At 41.5% G+C, this 16,953-nt stretch overlaps 1 protein-coding gene across 1 annotated transcript in view; it reads right to left on the bottom strand.

Moving 5' to 3' along the window:
• Window positions 1–509: 509 nt before the first annotated feature.
• TMEM144 (transmembrane protein 144) overlaps window positions 510–16,953 on the bottom strand; it is a 37,866-nt gene continuing 21,422 nt past the window's right edge. The window contains exons 9-12 of the mRNA XM_038755148.1: window positions 12,602–12,721; window positions 11,402–11,499; window positions 6,553–6,606; window positions 510–1,511 (exon numbers count right to left, since the gene is read on the bottom strand). Of these exons, the coding sequence (XP_038611076.1) occupies window positions 1,428–1,511; window positions 6,553–6,606; window positions 11,402–11,499; window positions 12,602–12,721 (356 nt within the window). The 3' untranslated portion in view covers window positions 510–1,427. The remainder of the gene's footprint in view (window positions 1,512–6,552; window positions 6,607–11,401; window positions 11,500–12,601; window positions 12,722–16,953) is intronic.

The raw sequence follows: 16,953 nt of genomic DNA, 5'->3' as shown, positions 1-16,953 counted from the left end.
TCTACCTATCTCCACTGTTTCTTAGTGAGAGTGTATTTATATGGGGGGAGCATACATGGTGGGGGCAGGTGGACGCCACAGGCAGCAAAGAGTGTGGCTATATTCTTTATAGGGACATTGAAATCTGAGGCTTGGGAATTGGTGTTAATTTATTTTTCAAAAGGCATGTTAGGACTGTACTGTTCTAGTGTAAATTTGGAGCATTTCCCTTTATTATAAAGTTTTGTTGGTGCTTCAATTTTTACGCCAGATTTTTTGATACCAAAGAAGAGCACCTGTACAGAAGAAAATAACAGACGAAACTTGGTATCCATAAATGTCCAGGACAAACGATGCTGCAGAAATTATGAGTAGAAGTGAAAAATAAAAATGATGTTGATCTTATAGTCACAGTGGAATGCTACAACTGCAATATAAGTTTTCATTCAAATAATGGCACTAAAACTGCCCACCCTGCAATTAGAAAACAAGAAAAAAAATACATATTTGAAAACAAAATTCAAGTCAGTATAAGTTTTATTATATTTCAAGTTTTGGAAAATGGATGATTTACAAAATATAAAAAATGAGGTAATCCATGCATTTCATTCAAGTTAATCTCTGTAAAGCAGTAGTGTGTCACTTTTTTCTTCACAATTAGGGGAGGAAATCAAGTTTAAATTCCTAATATTTCATCTCCTGTATTGTGTAGGAAACATAAGGTTTCAAAAGGAAAAGTTAAAAGAAAGAAGTGCCTGTCACTTTTCTCTGAAGAGAGCAATAAGTTAAAAACAAGAGTCCTTTATCACTAATGTCTCATCGTGAAAAGATATTCAACTACCAGCACTGACAGTTTCTTAGCTCGCAACCACCTGAGCTCAGGGATTGACCTTCAACACTGTCAGTTAGTCTCCCTGGGCATTTTAAAGAAATAAATTGAGCAGTCTCTCTTAGGAGGCAAAAGCCACTGTCTATTGTCAACCATTCGCAACTGTGCAGCCAACAGGTTAACATTCTGTTCTGAACAGTCTATGAAAGCAACGAGGAGATCCTCTTTCCAAACATCCTTTGCAAAGAGGATGAAACCTGGAGCACTTTAGTATAGTGGTCCGGTTTAAGGAAATCAACGAAGAGGTTGTAGAATATCATAACCACATGATTGCAAATGGTTTGAACTGATTCAACAAGTTCCTGGCTTTGCCCTCCATAGCTGTTGGAACCATCCATTTCCTTTCACTTGTTAGAAGCAAGGTTTCATTCCCTTCCCATGTGTTTGAAATAAGTTAAAAAAAAATCACTCTGGTTATTACACACAAATTTGGTGTTATTTCCTCTTGTCTTGTGAAAATTATTTCTGCTTTCTTCCTTGTCAAGATCTCCCTCTCCCGGCTAGCAGGAAAGTAGGGTTTGTTAAACCCGACCGCCATCTCCTGGTGCTAATGAGTCTGTTATAATTTAGAAAAAGCAGTGGCGAGAGCTCCAGCCAGAATGATGCAAAATGCCAGGGTTAATAAGAGGTAGTTTTTTGTACCCTGTTGAAGAAAGATAGAAGAAATAAAAACCTGGTTGAGTCAAATACAAAAAATGCAGTTATATCCAACATCTAAAAGAAACCATAGGAACTCATTATTACCTGCATGATACCTGTTCTTCCTCCCCCTTAGATTTTGAGCCCCATGTGGGACAGGGATTGGGTCTGATCTGCTTATCCTGTATCTACCCCAGAGCTTAGTACATAGTAAGTGCTTGGCACACAGTAAGTGCTTAATAAATCCCACAATTATTAACCTTATTAGACTTGCACCCCCAGTCTGAATGTGTATATATACTTCAAGATGAAATCAATTATATATATGTATTTAAGTACATATATAATTGATTTCATCTTGAAAAGATAGCAAAGCTTCCATCTTCCAAGTATTACTGAGAAGTATGGCCTTCCCAGGTTTAAACCTATATGCTTGGCATCTGTTTTATGCCCTTTGAGCAATGTTTTCTCCATTTCAAGACCGGGCAGCTTGTAAACTAGGTTGTAAGCTCCTTGAAGCCAGCGATCACGTCAGTAACTCCAGTGTAACTATTCCCAAGTAACTATTCTCTTACACAGTGTTCTGCAAAGGGCTCAATAACTTCTAATCAATTGACTGAGCTAAGGTGATAGGGGCTGGTCTGGACTACTCAAATGAAACAGTCTGAAGGGTCCCCAGACAAGAGGCATAAAAACACAAAGGTGCATTTGGCCAAATGAAACCTATCTAAGAATCTTGGGGGGAAACAAAGTAATTCTCCAGGGAATGACCATCACATTCCCCTAACCTGAACACACACCACTTCAGGGCCCACCGGGATTCCAGAGCTACACTTCCAGGCATTTTCTTCTTTTAAAAAATGGTATTTATTAAGTGCTCAGTACAGTGCCTGGCACATAGTAACTGCTAGGGCAGATACATGATAATCAGTTTGGACACAGCCCATGTCCCCCATGCGGCTCACAGTCGTAATCCCTATTTTACAGACAAGGTAACTGGGGCACAGAGAAGTTAAGTGCTCAAGTTCTCACAGCGGATAACAGGCTGAACCGGGAACAGAAACCTAGGCCCTTGAAGCAGAATGCTAGAACCTTTCATGGGTAGTTGCTGTTCCTCACTTATTTATGGTATTTGTTAAACACTTACTATATGCCAGGCACTGTACTAAGCCCTGGCGTAGATGCAAGCTAAACAGGTTCGACCCAGTCCATGTCCATGGGGTCAACATGGGGTCCACAGTCTTAATCCCCATTTTACAGACAAGGTAACAGGCACAGAGAAGTGAAGTGACTTATCCAAGGTTACACAGCAGACAAGTATCAGGAAATATGATTGAATGAATATCCTTCTGACTCTGAGGACCCTGCTCTATCGACTACACCAGGTTGCTTCTCTATCTTATTCTTGGAGGACATTTGTGATTGCATCAGAGAGCTTCAAGTGCCCGATCTGAGCGTGTCCAATGGCTTTCGTACTGCTCTGTGGCTAAAACCACTATGGAGCCTGCTCGAATATTTCTAAGAATAACAACAATGATGGAATTTGTTAAGTGCTTACTATATGCCAAACACGTACTAAGCACAGGGGGTGATAAAGGATAATTAAATCAGGCACAGTTCCTGTCCCACATGGGACTCACAGTCTAAGGGGAAGGGAGAATAGGTATTTAATTCCTATTTTATAGATGAGAAAACTTAGGCCCAGAAAAGAAGTGAAATGACCAAGGTCACACAGCTAGGCAAGTGCTGGAGCAAGGATTAGAACCCGGGTCTCCTGACTCCCAGCACTGTGCTCTTTCCCCTAAGACATACTGCTTTTACTTCTCCTTACTTAAAGTACCTCGATGAAAAAATATTTCTAAAAGCCCAACTTACACTGAGGTAAAAACACTGTCCAGTACAAGTTCCCTAAGTAAATATCCTGGGAGTGAAAGCAAATACCCAAATATTATGCATGGCAACAGAATCACGACAACTCAATGAGCAGAGCAATTGTGTCATGATAACAAACAGTAGCCATGCAGGTGGTACTGAGAGCTTAAATAAATGCCTAAGGGGGCAAAATTACTCCAACCTGGTCTCCAGGAGTAGCCTGGGCTGTTACCAACCTGATTAGCTTGTACCTACCCCAGTGCTTAGTACAGTGCCTGGCATATAGTAAATGCTTAACAAATAAAAAGAAAAAGAAATAATGAGTCGCTTACACTACGGCACATTAGCTTGGAGTATTTCTGAAGAAAAGATTCCCTTGAAGGGAGTGGCTGGAGAAGACCGGAATTCTCTTGGGCTCACTCTAGTGTCTCCAAATCCACTACTGGTCACTGAGTGGAGCCAGGACAGCAGCTTCCAGAGGCAACTGGCTCCTCTCCCTGCCCTGGATGGAGGCCCAGAGGAAGGGGAGAATGGGGGCTTGGTGGTCTGGATGCTCTCTGTTACTACACACTTGGGAAATTTGTGATGTCTGGTGGAGGAGCAAATCCATCTGTGAGACCACGTGAGTTTATCACTTGGCCTTTCATCCCCAATAAGCTATGCTTCCTTTCTCATGGTTTTCTAAGACTTTTAGCACTTGCTCATTGCTATCATGCTTGTTAAATAGAAACCCTTGTGATGTAGGTGCTTGCTTTCCATGGAGCTTTACAGCTTGTTTGAGACACTGAGTGATCCTTTAGGGTAAATAGCCTTACTGAAGAAATGAGAAACATGTGTGAGAAAACTCAGATCATCTAATAAGCTGTAAACTTAAAATAAAAGGGGGGGGGTGGGGGAGGAAGAAAATACTATTTTTCAGACTGTTCTTAGAAGTTGCTAAACAATACATTTCCCTGGATATTTAACTTAAGGAATCTTGTTTTAGACTAAGAGTATGATTTGTTAAAATACATTTTCTCATTGAGCAGGAATGAAATGATTTTTCTATCTTGGAATGATTTATCATTTGAAGATCAGCCAGATATACAAGCTCCTTTTATAGTTCCCAGGACCTAGTGATAGCATTGGGTCTTATTAGAAACAGGCTTGGCTTGCTCACTCAGCTGCATTTGAAAAAGGAAAATATTGTGGCTTTGTCTCCTTGTTTCAGAATCTCTGCATTCACATTGCTTCCAATAAACTTACTGTGGAAAAGGACATTGTATCCAGTAAACCTATTATGGAAAAGGAACCAGGTAGTTTAAAGTTGGGAAGAGAAATGTTTTTTGTGGGTGGGGGAAAGGCAGAAACAGTTATTTATGGGGTGAACCCTCCTCTAGAAGTAAACTCGTTACGGGAGCTGCTAATTCTGTTATATGGTACCCTCCCAAGTGCCCTGCAGATAGTAAGCACTCATAATTACAACTGATTGAACATAAGTCATTTTTTCATTTCTGCTTATTCTCTTGTTCCTTGTATTGGGAGAAAAATGGCTGATCTTAGCTGGCTTCTCTAAAGACCTAGCAAAAGGGAAGTTGGCAGAAACTCTGGCCAGTGATTTCCCCTAAGTACAGTACTCTGCACACTTTACTAGCCTATCTGTAGAGATATTAGCTTGTCCCATGACATATTTCTGCTCTCTACAAGCCAGAATAATCCTCTTCCAATATGACCAAAATTCATACACTTATGAAATTTATTCTTTAAGTATTTAGTCACCCACCAACATCTCAGAGCTCCTAACACATTTTTTCCCCTTAAAAAAACAGAAAATTTTAACAATTGTAGCTCCAGCTTCAGTTCCTCAGTTTGGCAGGATAACTAGAAGGTACTAAAAAAAAATACAGCCTGGAATATTCTACGTTTGATATAATAATAGTGGTAGTTGTTAAGGACTTATTATTATGTGTCAAGCTCTATTATCAGACCTGGGGTAGATTCGGGTTAATCAGGTTGGACACAGTCCCTGTCCCACATAGGGTTCACAGTTTAAGTAAGGTGGAGAACAGGTATTGAATCCTCATTTAACAGATGAGGAAACTGAGTTACAGAGGAGTTAAGCACATGCTCAAGGTCACATAATAACAACAATAATAATAATAATAATAACTGAGTTATTAATAAATTCAGTTACAAATATACAAATATATATTACAAATATATTACAAATATAATAATAAACTGAGTTACAGAGGAGTTAAGCACATGCTCAAGGTCACATAATAATAATAATAATAATAATTAATAATGATATTTATTAAGCACTTACTATGTGCAAAGCACTGTTCTAAGCGCTGAAGGGTTACAAGGTGATCAGGTTGTCCTTCGGGGGGCTCACAGTCTTAATACCCATTTTACAGATGAGGTAACTGAGGCACAGAGAAGTTAAGTGACTTGCCCACAGACACAGAGCTGACAATTGGCAGAGCCGGGATTTGAACCCATGACCTCTGACTCCTAAGCCTGGGCTCTTTCCACTGAGCCATGCTGCTTCTAACACAACAGGCAAGTGGTAAAGCCAGGGTTAGATCCCTGGTCTTCTGATTCTCCCGGCTGTGCTCTTTCCATTAGGCCAAGCTTAATGGAAATATTAATTAGTTAATTATGATGGCATTTATTAAGCACTTACTATGTGCAAAGCACTGTTCTAAGCACTGAGGAGGTTACAAGGTGATCAGGTTGTCCCACGGGGGGCTCACAGTCTTAATTAATCCTCATTTTCCAGATGAGGTAACTGAGGCCCAGAGAAGTTAAGTGACTTGCCCAAAGTCACACAGCTGACCAGTGGCGGAGCCGGGATTTGAACCCATGACCCAAGATCACAGGTCTGAGAGTCAGGAGACCTGGGTTCTAACCCCAGCTCTGTCACTGGCTTGCTGTGGTTTCACAAGCAAGCCCCTGAACTTGTCTAAACTTCAGTTTCTTCACAGGTAAAATCCTCATCTCACAGGGATGTTGTGAGGACAAAATGAATGAAGAAATCTAAAAGCCCTTTGGACAAATATAAGAGCCAAATTAAAGTACTAATATTCATCATTTCAATATTATGGAGAATTAGAAGAGGCATAAGCACCCAATTAAATCCTACTTTAACTATTCAGGGTTTTCCTAGGCTTACCCGTCATTTCACTTACCGTTATTTCTTTAAACACCAGAACTCCCCACATTGCAGCTATTAGGCCAGGACCCTAAAAGAAAAATTCAGTAACATTTTAAAATCTCTTTACATTGTTCTACATTTTTCCTATTACGTGGGTCAGTTTAGCTTATTTTGTGAGTTGAAGATTTCAGAGGATTCCTCTCACAGTTAGTTTCCCCTTTATTTGTAGAATTGCCTATAAAGTTGGACCAGAAAATGTCAGAAGGCTGCTCTTCAATCATACAGCACTGTAATAAACACTTGGGAAAGTACACTATAGAAGGGCTGGTAGACATGGTCCCTGCCCACAATAAATTTACACTCTAGGGGAATATTCGCCTCATTTCAGACAGTGAGAGTAAATCATTGAGAAGTCCCAGGTATGACTTCAAGCCTTTAAACTACCAGAGGAAATTCATTCATTCAATTGTATTTATTGAGCGCTTATTGTGTTCAAAGCACTGTACTAAGTGCTTGGAAAGTACAATTCAGCAACAAAGAGAGACAATCTCTGCCCACAACGGGCTCACATTCTAGAAAACGGGCTCACAGTCTAAAAAGGCTTGAAATGATCAGTTCGTTCAAGAGGGGTTTGGATAGACTTATGAAAGTCCATAAGGAGGAAAAAAAAAGACAGGATGTCAGATATTTCACATAGAAACATTAAGATCACACTGTCCCGCCAAACATCCCGTTGCCATTGTCTAAGACAGAAAACTGGTTCAGTTGGACCACAGTACTGGGGAGGAGGAAGAGGTGGACAGACCTGTTACAATTTCAGAACGTAAAGTCCAATCAAGCCCTAAACCCTAATTCAAAGCTGTGGTCGTACTGCCTGAAGGCACCTGATTTTCAGCCTTATTTAAAGCTGAGGAAAGGATGTGCTTTACTGTACTTGGTTTAGGTCTGGCTCTACTCAATAGGGCAGTTATTTCACTATGGCGTAATGCAGGACTACGACTGAAAAGGGCCCAGATGAGGGATTAAAAACCAAAGGGCTGGCAGGCATTGTGGACTACCCTGGCTTTCTCTACTACCCAGCGGGGATGATAATAATAATGATAATAATAATAATAATGGCATTTGTTAAGCGCTTACTATGTGCAAAGCACTGTTCTAGGTACTGGGGAGGATACAGGGTGATCAGGTTGTCCCATGTGGGGCTCACAGTCAATCCCCATTTTTCAGACAAGGTAACTGAGGCACAGAGAAGTTAAGTGACTTGCCCAAGGTCACACAGCTGACAATTGGCAAAGCCGGGATTTGAAGCCAGGACCTCTGACTCCCAAGCAAGATTCCAGGCTAGGCTGGGGGCTGGGACATGCTGGCTGAAAGGGCTGGAGGGTTCTTCCAAGTGCTTAGTACAGTGCTCTATGCACAGTAAGCACTCAGTAAATAACATTAATTGAGAAGTCAGGGCCCACTCCAGAGCAGCCCTATGAACTGCCCAAAGCCTCCTTAGGCTCAGTGCAGGAGCAGATGGGGCTGCCTGGCACACAGCAGCATAGCCTAGCAGGAGCCTGGCAGTCAGAGGACCTGGGTTCTAATCCCATATCAGTCAGTTGCCTGCTGTGTGACTCTGAGCAAGCCACATAACTTCTCTGTTCCTCAGTGTCACCTGGTATATGGGTTATAAGCGCTTAGTACAGTGCTCTGCACACAGTAAGTGCTCAATAAATATAACTGAATGAATATGGGTCCTCGTACTTAGACTATGTGCCCCATTTGGGACAGGGACTGTGTCCAACTGATTTGCTTCTATCTACTCTATTGCTTAGAACTATGCTCAACACATAGTAAATGCTTATCATCATCATCATCATCACTGTCATCAGAATTTACTGAACATTTGTGTGCAGTGCTGTACTAAGCACAATACAAATATAATAATAAACTGCAGTTCAAGCCCTGAGCTGCTAGCCATGCACAGTGAAAAGAAAAATCCATACCAGAATTCATACCATAATTCATACCAGAATGCCTGCAATGGTAGTTATTATTATTATTATTTTTATCAGTACACTCATCTGGAGCATTCAGACACTCTCCTATTAGCAACTAATCAAATTATCTACATTCCTCTACTTTTCAAAGGAAAAGAGAACGAAAGTGTAACATCTGGGTTGACCACAGCCCTTGGGGAGAAGGGTGGATCATTATCAGCTCTTTAAGGTTTCCAGTTCAAACACAGGACAAGCCCTGGCAGCTTCTCTAATAAAAATAATCACTCAATAGGGTTTTTTCTTCTCCTGTAACTACAAGTGATTAATTAGCAAGTTTAATAGAGTTTGACTTCTTTTCTGGCATTCAAGTAAAGGAAAACAAATGCATCTATTTGTGAGATGATCAGGTCAGGAGAACCATCCATTATCAATAAATTGATGCTACCTGAACCAGAAATCTACTTCAAATTAATCAAACATATTTACTAGGCACTTACCGTGTGCAGAGCACTGTATTGAGTGCTTGGGAGAATACAACAGAGTTGGTAGACATAAACACAGTTATCAAGAAAACACCATACACAAAGCACCTAGGTTTTTTTTCCCCTTTTTAATTTGTTTATGGCATTTGCATGCTGAGATACAAATGAGTGACAGAGAGCAACATGGTCTGGAGAACAGTTCTGGGTTGTTGTTCCTTTCTATTTGCTGGAAGAATAGTTCTTCCTCTAGAGTGTAAGCTCTTTGTGGGCAGTGAAATTGCTTATTAACTGTGTTGTATTGTACTCTTCCAAATGATTAGTACAGTGGTCTGCATACAATAAGCACCCAATAAATACCATTGATTGATATACTGTGTTCCAAGAAAACTCAAAATTTCAGTTTAAGAAGCACTTAAATGGAGCCTTACATCTTCTCCAAGACACTTCCTGATTGATCAACCCACTTTCCAGTCTACCAGCCCAGCCTTTTGGCCACGCTTCCGTGAAATAACTCTTTTGAAAGGGGTTCATATAAATTGATGGTTGTCTTTTTTCTTCCATCCAAATGAGGTTTGCAAGGGCAGAGGTTTGAGGTTAGAGATGATGTCCCTTTCTTAACCTAGATCCTTTAAGGTCTATTACCATTTTGGGCCCTGTGTGAGTACTTCAGTAAATATTTGACTAATGAGATTGATATTTAAAAGTCAATTACATGGACATTTTAACCACAAAGGAGTTTAAATAGCAAAAACCTGATTAAAAAGATCTGCCCTTATCAGGAGGTCACATTCCAGCCTAACAGCCTTGGTAGGTCTTAGTTGAATCCAGGTCGAAACTCTCCAATGGTCTAGTGCAGGGCAATTGAACAAGGTCTCTTATCTTAGGGATAAGGTCAAGAACATTGGAGGAATTTCTAGTAATGTCAAAGATTTTCAGTGCAGAGAAATGTCACCTTTTGAGGTTCACACCTTTTAAGAAGAGTGTCAAGGGGTTATTTATTAAAATGCTCTTTGAACTCTTCCTCTGCACATATTTCCTAAGAGTAATTTCTCCCACATCCTGCTGCCTCACATCTTTTTTGAAACATGACTCAGCATACATATTTCCATCCCTCAAAATCTTCAAAGTTACCCATCTCCCTCCAATTTCGAACATTTCTTACCCTGACTTCACCGCTCTCTACCAGTGTGGCCTGGTGGAAAGAACACATACCTGGGAGCCAGATTGCCTGGGATCCAAACCCGGGTCTGCCAACTCTCGCTGTGTGACCTTGGACAAGTCACTTAACTTGTCTGTGCCTTAATTTGCTTGTCTATAAAATGAGGATTCTTTACCTACTCTCCCTCTTCCAAAGACTGTGAGCTTCATGTGGGGCAGGGACTGTGCCAATCTGACTGCCTTGCATCTGTCCGAGCACCTAGGGCAGCGATTAACTAATTCTACCATTATTGTTTATGTACTCTCTTCACCCAGTACTTCACAGTTCACACTCTTCCCTCTTCCCATCCTCACCTTAACTATTCTCACCTTGCTCACCTCTAACCCCCTTTGGAACTCCCTCCCCAAAGCAAATCAAGTTACCAATGGTATTTATTGTGTGCGTACTCATTAATGGTATTTATTAAGTGTTTGCTATGTCTAGAGCACTTTACTAAGTGCTTGGGAATGTACAACACAACAGAGTTGATAGATATGTTCCCTGCCCACAGTGCGTTTACTGTCTAGAGGGCCTCCAAGTCCCTCCTAAAATTCCACCTCCTCCAGGAAAACTTCTCCAACTAATTTTCAATCCCCAAACTGTAACAGTCCAATGGCCATCACTAGCATTTATGTATTTAGTCATACCCATCTTCGTTATGGGTGCCTAGATCAATATCCCAATATTTGTTTGGATTCCATTGTTCGTAAACATTTTTCGTGTCTGTCTGCCCCAGTGAAAAGTAAGGTTATTGGGGACAGAGAAGTTGTTTGGTGCTTCTGTGGTACTTCCCCAGGAGTTCAGTACAATGCATTGAACTCAGTGGAGTAAGTACCATTTCTACTACTCCTTCAGGACACCAAAGAGTGAGCTGACTGTATGAGGATTATCCCTTCTCCCATGTCAAACTTATCCATTTATAAATCCCCTGCAAAAACTATGAACAAGTGGTCCAACTGGGTAAGGGCACGAAAGATGGGTAATGTCTCCCAAGAAGTTCAGGGCCTTGATGAGATGCAGAACAACTTGACCAAATGTTCCTAAATGGCAAAGGGAGATAAGCATGGAAGCCACAGTGATCAGTGTTAGAGCTTAAAAACTGGTGCTTATGGGACTGTTTAAAGCTCAAGCTCCATCATCTTCAATGGCTATAGAGACATCACATACCCATTGGAGGAACAAAAATTGATCATTAGAAAAAAAAAAGATTCTACTACTTACTGCAGTGATTAATGGAAAGCTGACCACAGCACTTAGAGTGCTATTAGCTATGAACCAGCAGCAAGTGGCTATTGCCCAGAGAATTCCAGAAATAAAACCTGAAACACAAGAAGAGAGCAGAAATATTTAGAGAAGCAGGGTGACCTAATGGAAAGCTTAAGAACCAGGGGCTCCTTACCATTGGCTTTAAACCATTCAATCACCTTGCACCCTATTTTACCTTGCTGATTTCCTTTTACAATTGTACTTTCCCAGGCACTGAGTACAATGCTCTGCACACAGTAAGCACCTGCTAAATTCAACTGAATGAATGAATGAACCCAGCATGCTTACTTCACTCCTCTAATATCAACCTCCCCACTCTACCTTAATCTCATCTATTTTGCCATGAATCCCTGTCTCTCACAACCTGCCTCTGAACTGGAACTCCCTCCCACTTCATATCTGACAGACAACCCTTCTCCCCACCTTCAAAGCCTTATTAAAATTGCATCTCCTCATTTCATCTTCTCCCTCTCCCTTCTGCATCACTTTTGCACTTGAATTTGTACCCTTTACTCTCCCCACCTGCAGCCTAATAGCACTTATGTACCTATCTGTAGTTAATTTTAAATGTCTGTCTCCTTCTCTACAGTGTAACCTCCTTGTGGGCCTGGAACATGTCTACCAAATCAGTTATATTGTACTCCTCCAAGCACTTAGTACAGTGTCCTGCACACGGTGCTCAATAAATGCAATTAATTGAGACTTTCCCAATGAGAAAGCTATCCTAGGATGACGGGTGTTCTTTTGAAAGCTGAATTCATTTCTTCAGGCCACTAGAGAAGCCATTTTAAGATGGGTTAATGCAGCTTCTAAGCCCAGTGTGGGTAGGGATTGTCTCTCTCTAAAGCCGAAACGTACTTTCCAAGCGCTCAATAAATACGATTGAATGAATGAATGGCTTCACTTTCTCTTATGCAATGGTAGTATCTGACTCTTTGGTCACTGGAAACCACAGTTCTATAGCTTCCTTTTCTCTTCAGAACAAAGAATTGGGTCTGCTCATGCCTGTTTTGAAGAGGCATTAGAAACACATCAATAAAATGTATTTTCAAAAGAAACAATGTTTTCAAATGGGTTGCCTGGCTTAGTAGTACCGGAGCTCCAAGACGCCTGCTAATAAATGACCCCGTTAGTTATTACGTTAAATATCCATACCTGGTATTATTGCTTCAGGGTACACTTTGGGATTATTTTTCATGGCTGCGCAATAGACCAGAAAGTAGGTTGTACTTGTTAAAAAAATGCCACTGAAGTGTGCGAAAACATAGTCCAAGTCTGAAAAAAGATATTATAGACATAATTAACATTCTATTCTGACCTTTAAAAACATTAAAACTCCATTAATAGAAGAATTACACTTGGATGTAAAAAGAAAGCCATTTACAAAGAAATTGTGCTTTGCTCGGAAACCAATATAGCCCGGGGGAAGACAGAATGAAATAATTCTTCTACTTTCACCTCTCCCCACACCCCTATGTCTCCTACCTCCATAAATCACTGCTTTTGCCAGTGCTCCTTTTTTGAAACTTGCCCCTTTTTCCTTTTTCAGCAATCAGTGTAGAAGGTGGCTCCAAGCTCAGCTTAAGGAGGTGTCAGAAATTGAAACAGAAAGAAACAGAGATGAAGAGCAGAGAGAGAGGCAGGTAAGAGAGGCATATACCCAGATATAATGAGACTGGGTGGAAAAAAGAGAGGGAGCCCCGCCCCCAGAAGAGTTAAAAAAAAAAAGCCCAAAGCCTCTTCTATTGCACTAAACATCTCCAAGAACTGGAATTGGATGTCCTGATGCTGGGCATGGAACCAGGGCAGAGCAGGGGAAAAGGGAGAAGAAGTGTGAAGTTGTTCAGCATTTAGCACTCACGAAGTATGATAAGGAGGAAGAGAGTGGACAGGACCAGAGAAGAAAGGAAAAGGGAAATGCTTCAGCTCCCAGGACATGGTTTGCAAAGGTATCTACATGCAGCTCATTACATAGAGATTTGACTCTGGTTCACAAAATTAAATTTAGCAAAAAACCCCACAACAAAACCAAAACCCCTTAAACCAAAACCCCTTTTATTCCCACATTAAAACCTGCAATTAGAATTTCCCACTGCTGGGGGTTGTGGGCTTATTTTAAGCTGAATGTTTAGTTTTAAAATACTATAGGATCTCTCCTCTAATGCAAGTAATAAACCATAGAGTCAAATGCTCACCCCTAGAATTAAGTCAGGATGCCAGACTACCGTTGGGAAATTATCAGGGGTCATAATGGTGGTGGGAGGAGGAGGAGGGGGGGGAGGAGGGGGAGGGGGAGGGGGAGGGGGAGGAGGAGGAGGAGGAGGAGAAGGCATTACTTTCCCAACAGCAAGTGGGAATACATGCTAGATGCTTGGAAAGTACAAAGTGACATATTCCCTGACCACAAAGAGTTTATGGTCATTCTGACTCACTGTAAAATCAATCTGCCACTGCCATGACAGAGGATGGGAGCTGCTCAGATAAAGTACCGCCTGTGAGCTGATCAATAATTTAAAAGCATGGAATACATTTTGAATGTTCCTTGGAAAGCACACAGACATTTCCCAGAAGGTAAAGAAGTCCACCACCAAAGAAGCCCCACCAATATTCAGTGATGAGAATGACAAATAAACTAGACTTGGAGACTGTGAGCACATTGTTGGGTAGGGACCATCTTCTCTATATGTTGCCGATTTGTACTTCCCAAGCACTTAGTACAGTGCTCTGCACACAGTAAGCGCTCAATAAATACAACTGAATTAATGAATAATCTTCTTAGAAAAAGGGAATCATAGTCAGCTGGAGATGTCAGCTGTAAGGAACCTTGGCACTCCTCTGACTTTTCCAATGCATTCTGCAAAATTTAGCTTTTATTATGACCCACTACTAAAGCATGGTCTGACACTCCAGGCTCTGAGGAGGGTTACTTGATTTTTAGATACAGCTCACTACTCAGCCTCTTCAAAAAAGATTAGGAACGGAGGTGGTTTCTCAAAAAGCATCCATATAGACACAATGTCTAATCATGAGCCAAATCAGCTTCAATTCTCAAGGACCGATGAGAAACTTGCACTAGAACAAAGGTTCATTTTGTTTTTATCTTAAAAAGAGTGGCATCCATAGGGAACACAGTGCTATTTTTCACTTCATTGTCCTCATTCTCTCAAGTCTTACCCAAATAATGTGTTTCATGACCATAAGACTCCCAGTTTCAGGTGCTGAGGACAAATATTATGAAGCTACCGTAAGAGGGAGAGCTTGGTTTGGGGATTTCTAATTGGTTCATTTTAGAATTAATCCTTTAGTTATTTAAAATTAAATGTTCATTTAAAAAAATCCAATAAGGACTACTACTACTACTACTTCAGAATCAGAGAGATTGGGAATTTTCAGGCTTGAGGAGCTAGGGGATCCCAACATCTTTCCCCTTGCTGTACTCGGACAGTGTGGCCTAATGTCCTCTCCCTGACTTTCCCATTGCTGTGGACGGCACTACCATCCTTCCCATCTCACAAGCCCGCAACCTTGGTGTCGTCCTTGACTCCGCTCTCTCGTTCACCCCACACATCCAATCCGTCACCAAAACCTGCTGGTCTCAGCACCACAGCATCGCCAAGATCCGCCCTTTCCTCTCCATCCAAACCACTACCTTGCCAGTTCAAGCTCTCATCCTATCCCGACTGGATTACTGCATTAGCCTCCTTTCTGATCTCCCATCCTCCTGTCTCTCCCTGCTTCAGTTATACTTCACTCTGCTGCCTGGATTATCTTTGTACAGAAACACTCTGCGCATGTCACTCCCCTCCTCAAAAATCTCCAGTGGTTGCCTATCAACCTTCAAATCAAGCAGAAACTCCTCACTCTCGGCTTCAAAGCTCTCCATCACCTCGCCCCCTCCTACCTCACCTCCCTTCTCTCCTTCTACAGCCCAGCCCTCACACACCGCTCCTCCGCTGCTAACCTCCTCACTGTGCCTCGTTCTCGCCTGTCCCGCCATCGACCTGGAATGCCCTCCCTCCCCACACCAGCCAAGCTAGCCCTCTTCCTCCCTTCAAAGCCCTATTGAGAGCTCACCTCCTCCAGCAGGCTTTCCCAGACTGAGCACCCCTTTTTCCTCTCCTCCTTCTCCCCACTGCCCCTCTCCCTCCCTCTGACCTACCCCCTCCCCCTCCCCAGAACACTTGTGTATATTTGTACATACTTATTGCTCTATTTATATTAATGATGTGTATATAGCTATAATTCTATTTATTCTGATGGTATTGACACCCGTCTACTTGTTTTGTTGTCTGTTTTCCCCTTTTAGACTATGAGCCCATTTTTGGGTAGGGACCATCTCAATATGTGGCTGATTTGTACTTCCCAAGTGCTTAGTACAGTACTCTCCACACAATAAGCACTCAATAAATATGATTGAATGAATGAATGAATAATGGATAGAGCAAAGGCCTGGAGTTAGAAGGACCTGGGTTCTAATCCCGGCTCCACCAAATGCCCAAGATCACACAGTAGACAAGTCAGTTAACTTATCGTGCCTCAGTTACCTCATCTGTAAAATGGGGATTAAGAGTGTGAGCCCCATGTGGGACAGGAACTGTGTCCAACATATTAGCTTCTCTATAACCCATCACTTAGAACAGTGCTTGACACATAGTAAGTGCATAGCAAATACCATCATCATTATTATTAAATCCATCCTCTTCTGGCCAGATCACTCTAGCCCAAAAGCACAGGGGTCTCTGAGAGGAGCTGGTGTCTGCCCACAGGTTCCCCAGCAAAAATTAAATCCTAGAGCAAAAGGCGTGGATTCGCTTCTTGTGAAAATCTACTAAAATAATTCGGTTTCTCCTCAGATCCTTGGGATTCATTCACTCAGCCAATTAATCAATGATATTTATTGAGCACTTACTGTGAGCAAACCATGATACTAAGCACCTGGGTTATATTGTACAATATAACAATACACAGACACATTCCCTGCCCACAATGAGCGTACAGTCTAGAGGGAATAATAATTGTTGTATTTGTTAAGCGCTTACTATGTGTCAGGCACTGTACAAAGTGCTGGGGTGGATACAAGCAAATTGGATTGGACACAGTCCCTGTCCCACAGTGGGCTCACAGTCTCATTCCCCATTTTACAGATGAGGTTACTGAGGTCCAGAGAAGTGAAATGACTTGCCCAAGGTCACACAGCAATTGACAAGTGGCTGAGTCAGAATTAGAACCCATGACCCCCGACTCTCAGGACCGTGCTATATCCACTATGGGTTTTTTTAAAGAAAAAAAAAAAACAAAAGCAACACAATGTGATCTTCTAATCCTGAAGTTTCTACTGTTTATTTGAGCTTCTATGATGAAAAAACAAACAAACTTGGCATTGGTGCTTGCTAGAATCAAATTTCTAAATTAGGTATTTTGTAGAATTCTGTATGTGATTCAAAAACACCTTAGCCAAGTTTTAATGTTCTATTGTTCCACATTGTCTAGGCAGCCTATAGAATGCC

The sequence above is a fragment of the Tachyglossus aculeatus genome, chromosome 12 (assembly GCF_015852505.1).
Source record: "Tachyglossus aculeatus isolate mTacAcu1 chromosome 12, mTacAcu1.pri, whole genome shotgun sequence".
Classification (NCBI taxonomy): domain Eukaryota; kingdom Metazoa; phylum Chordata; class Mammalia; order Monotremata; family Tachyglossidae; genus Tachyglossus; species Tachyglossus aculeatus.
This window is presented reverse-complemented; position numbering and strand designations above follow the sequence as displayed.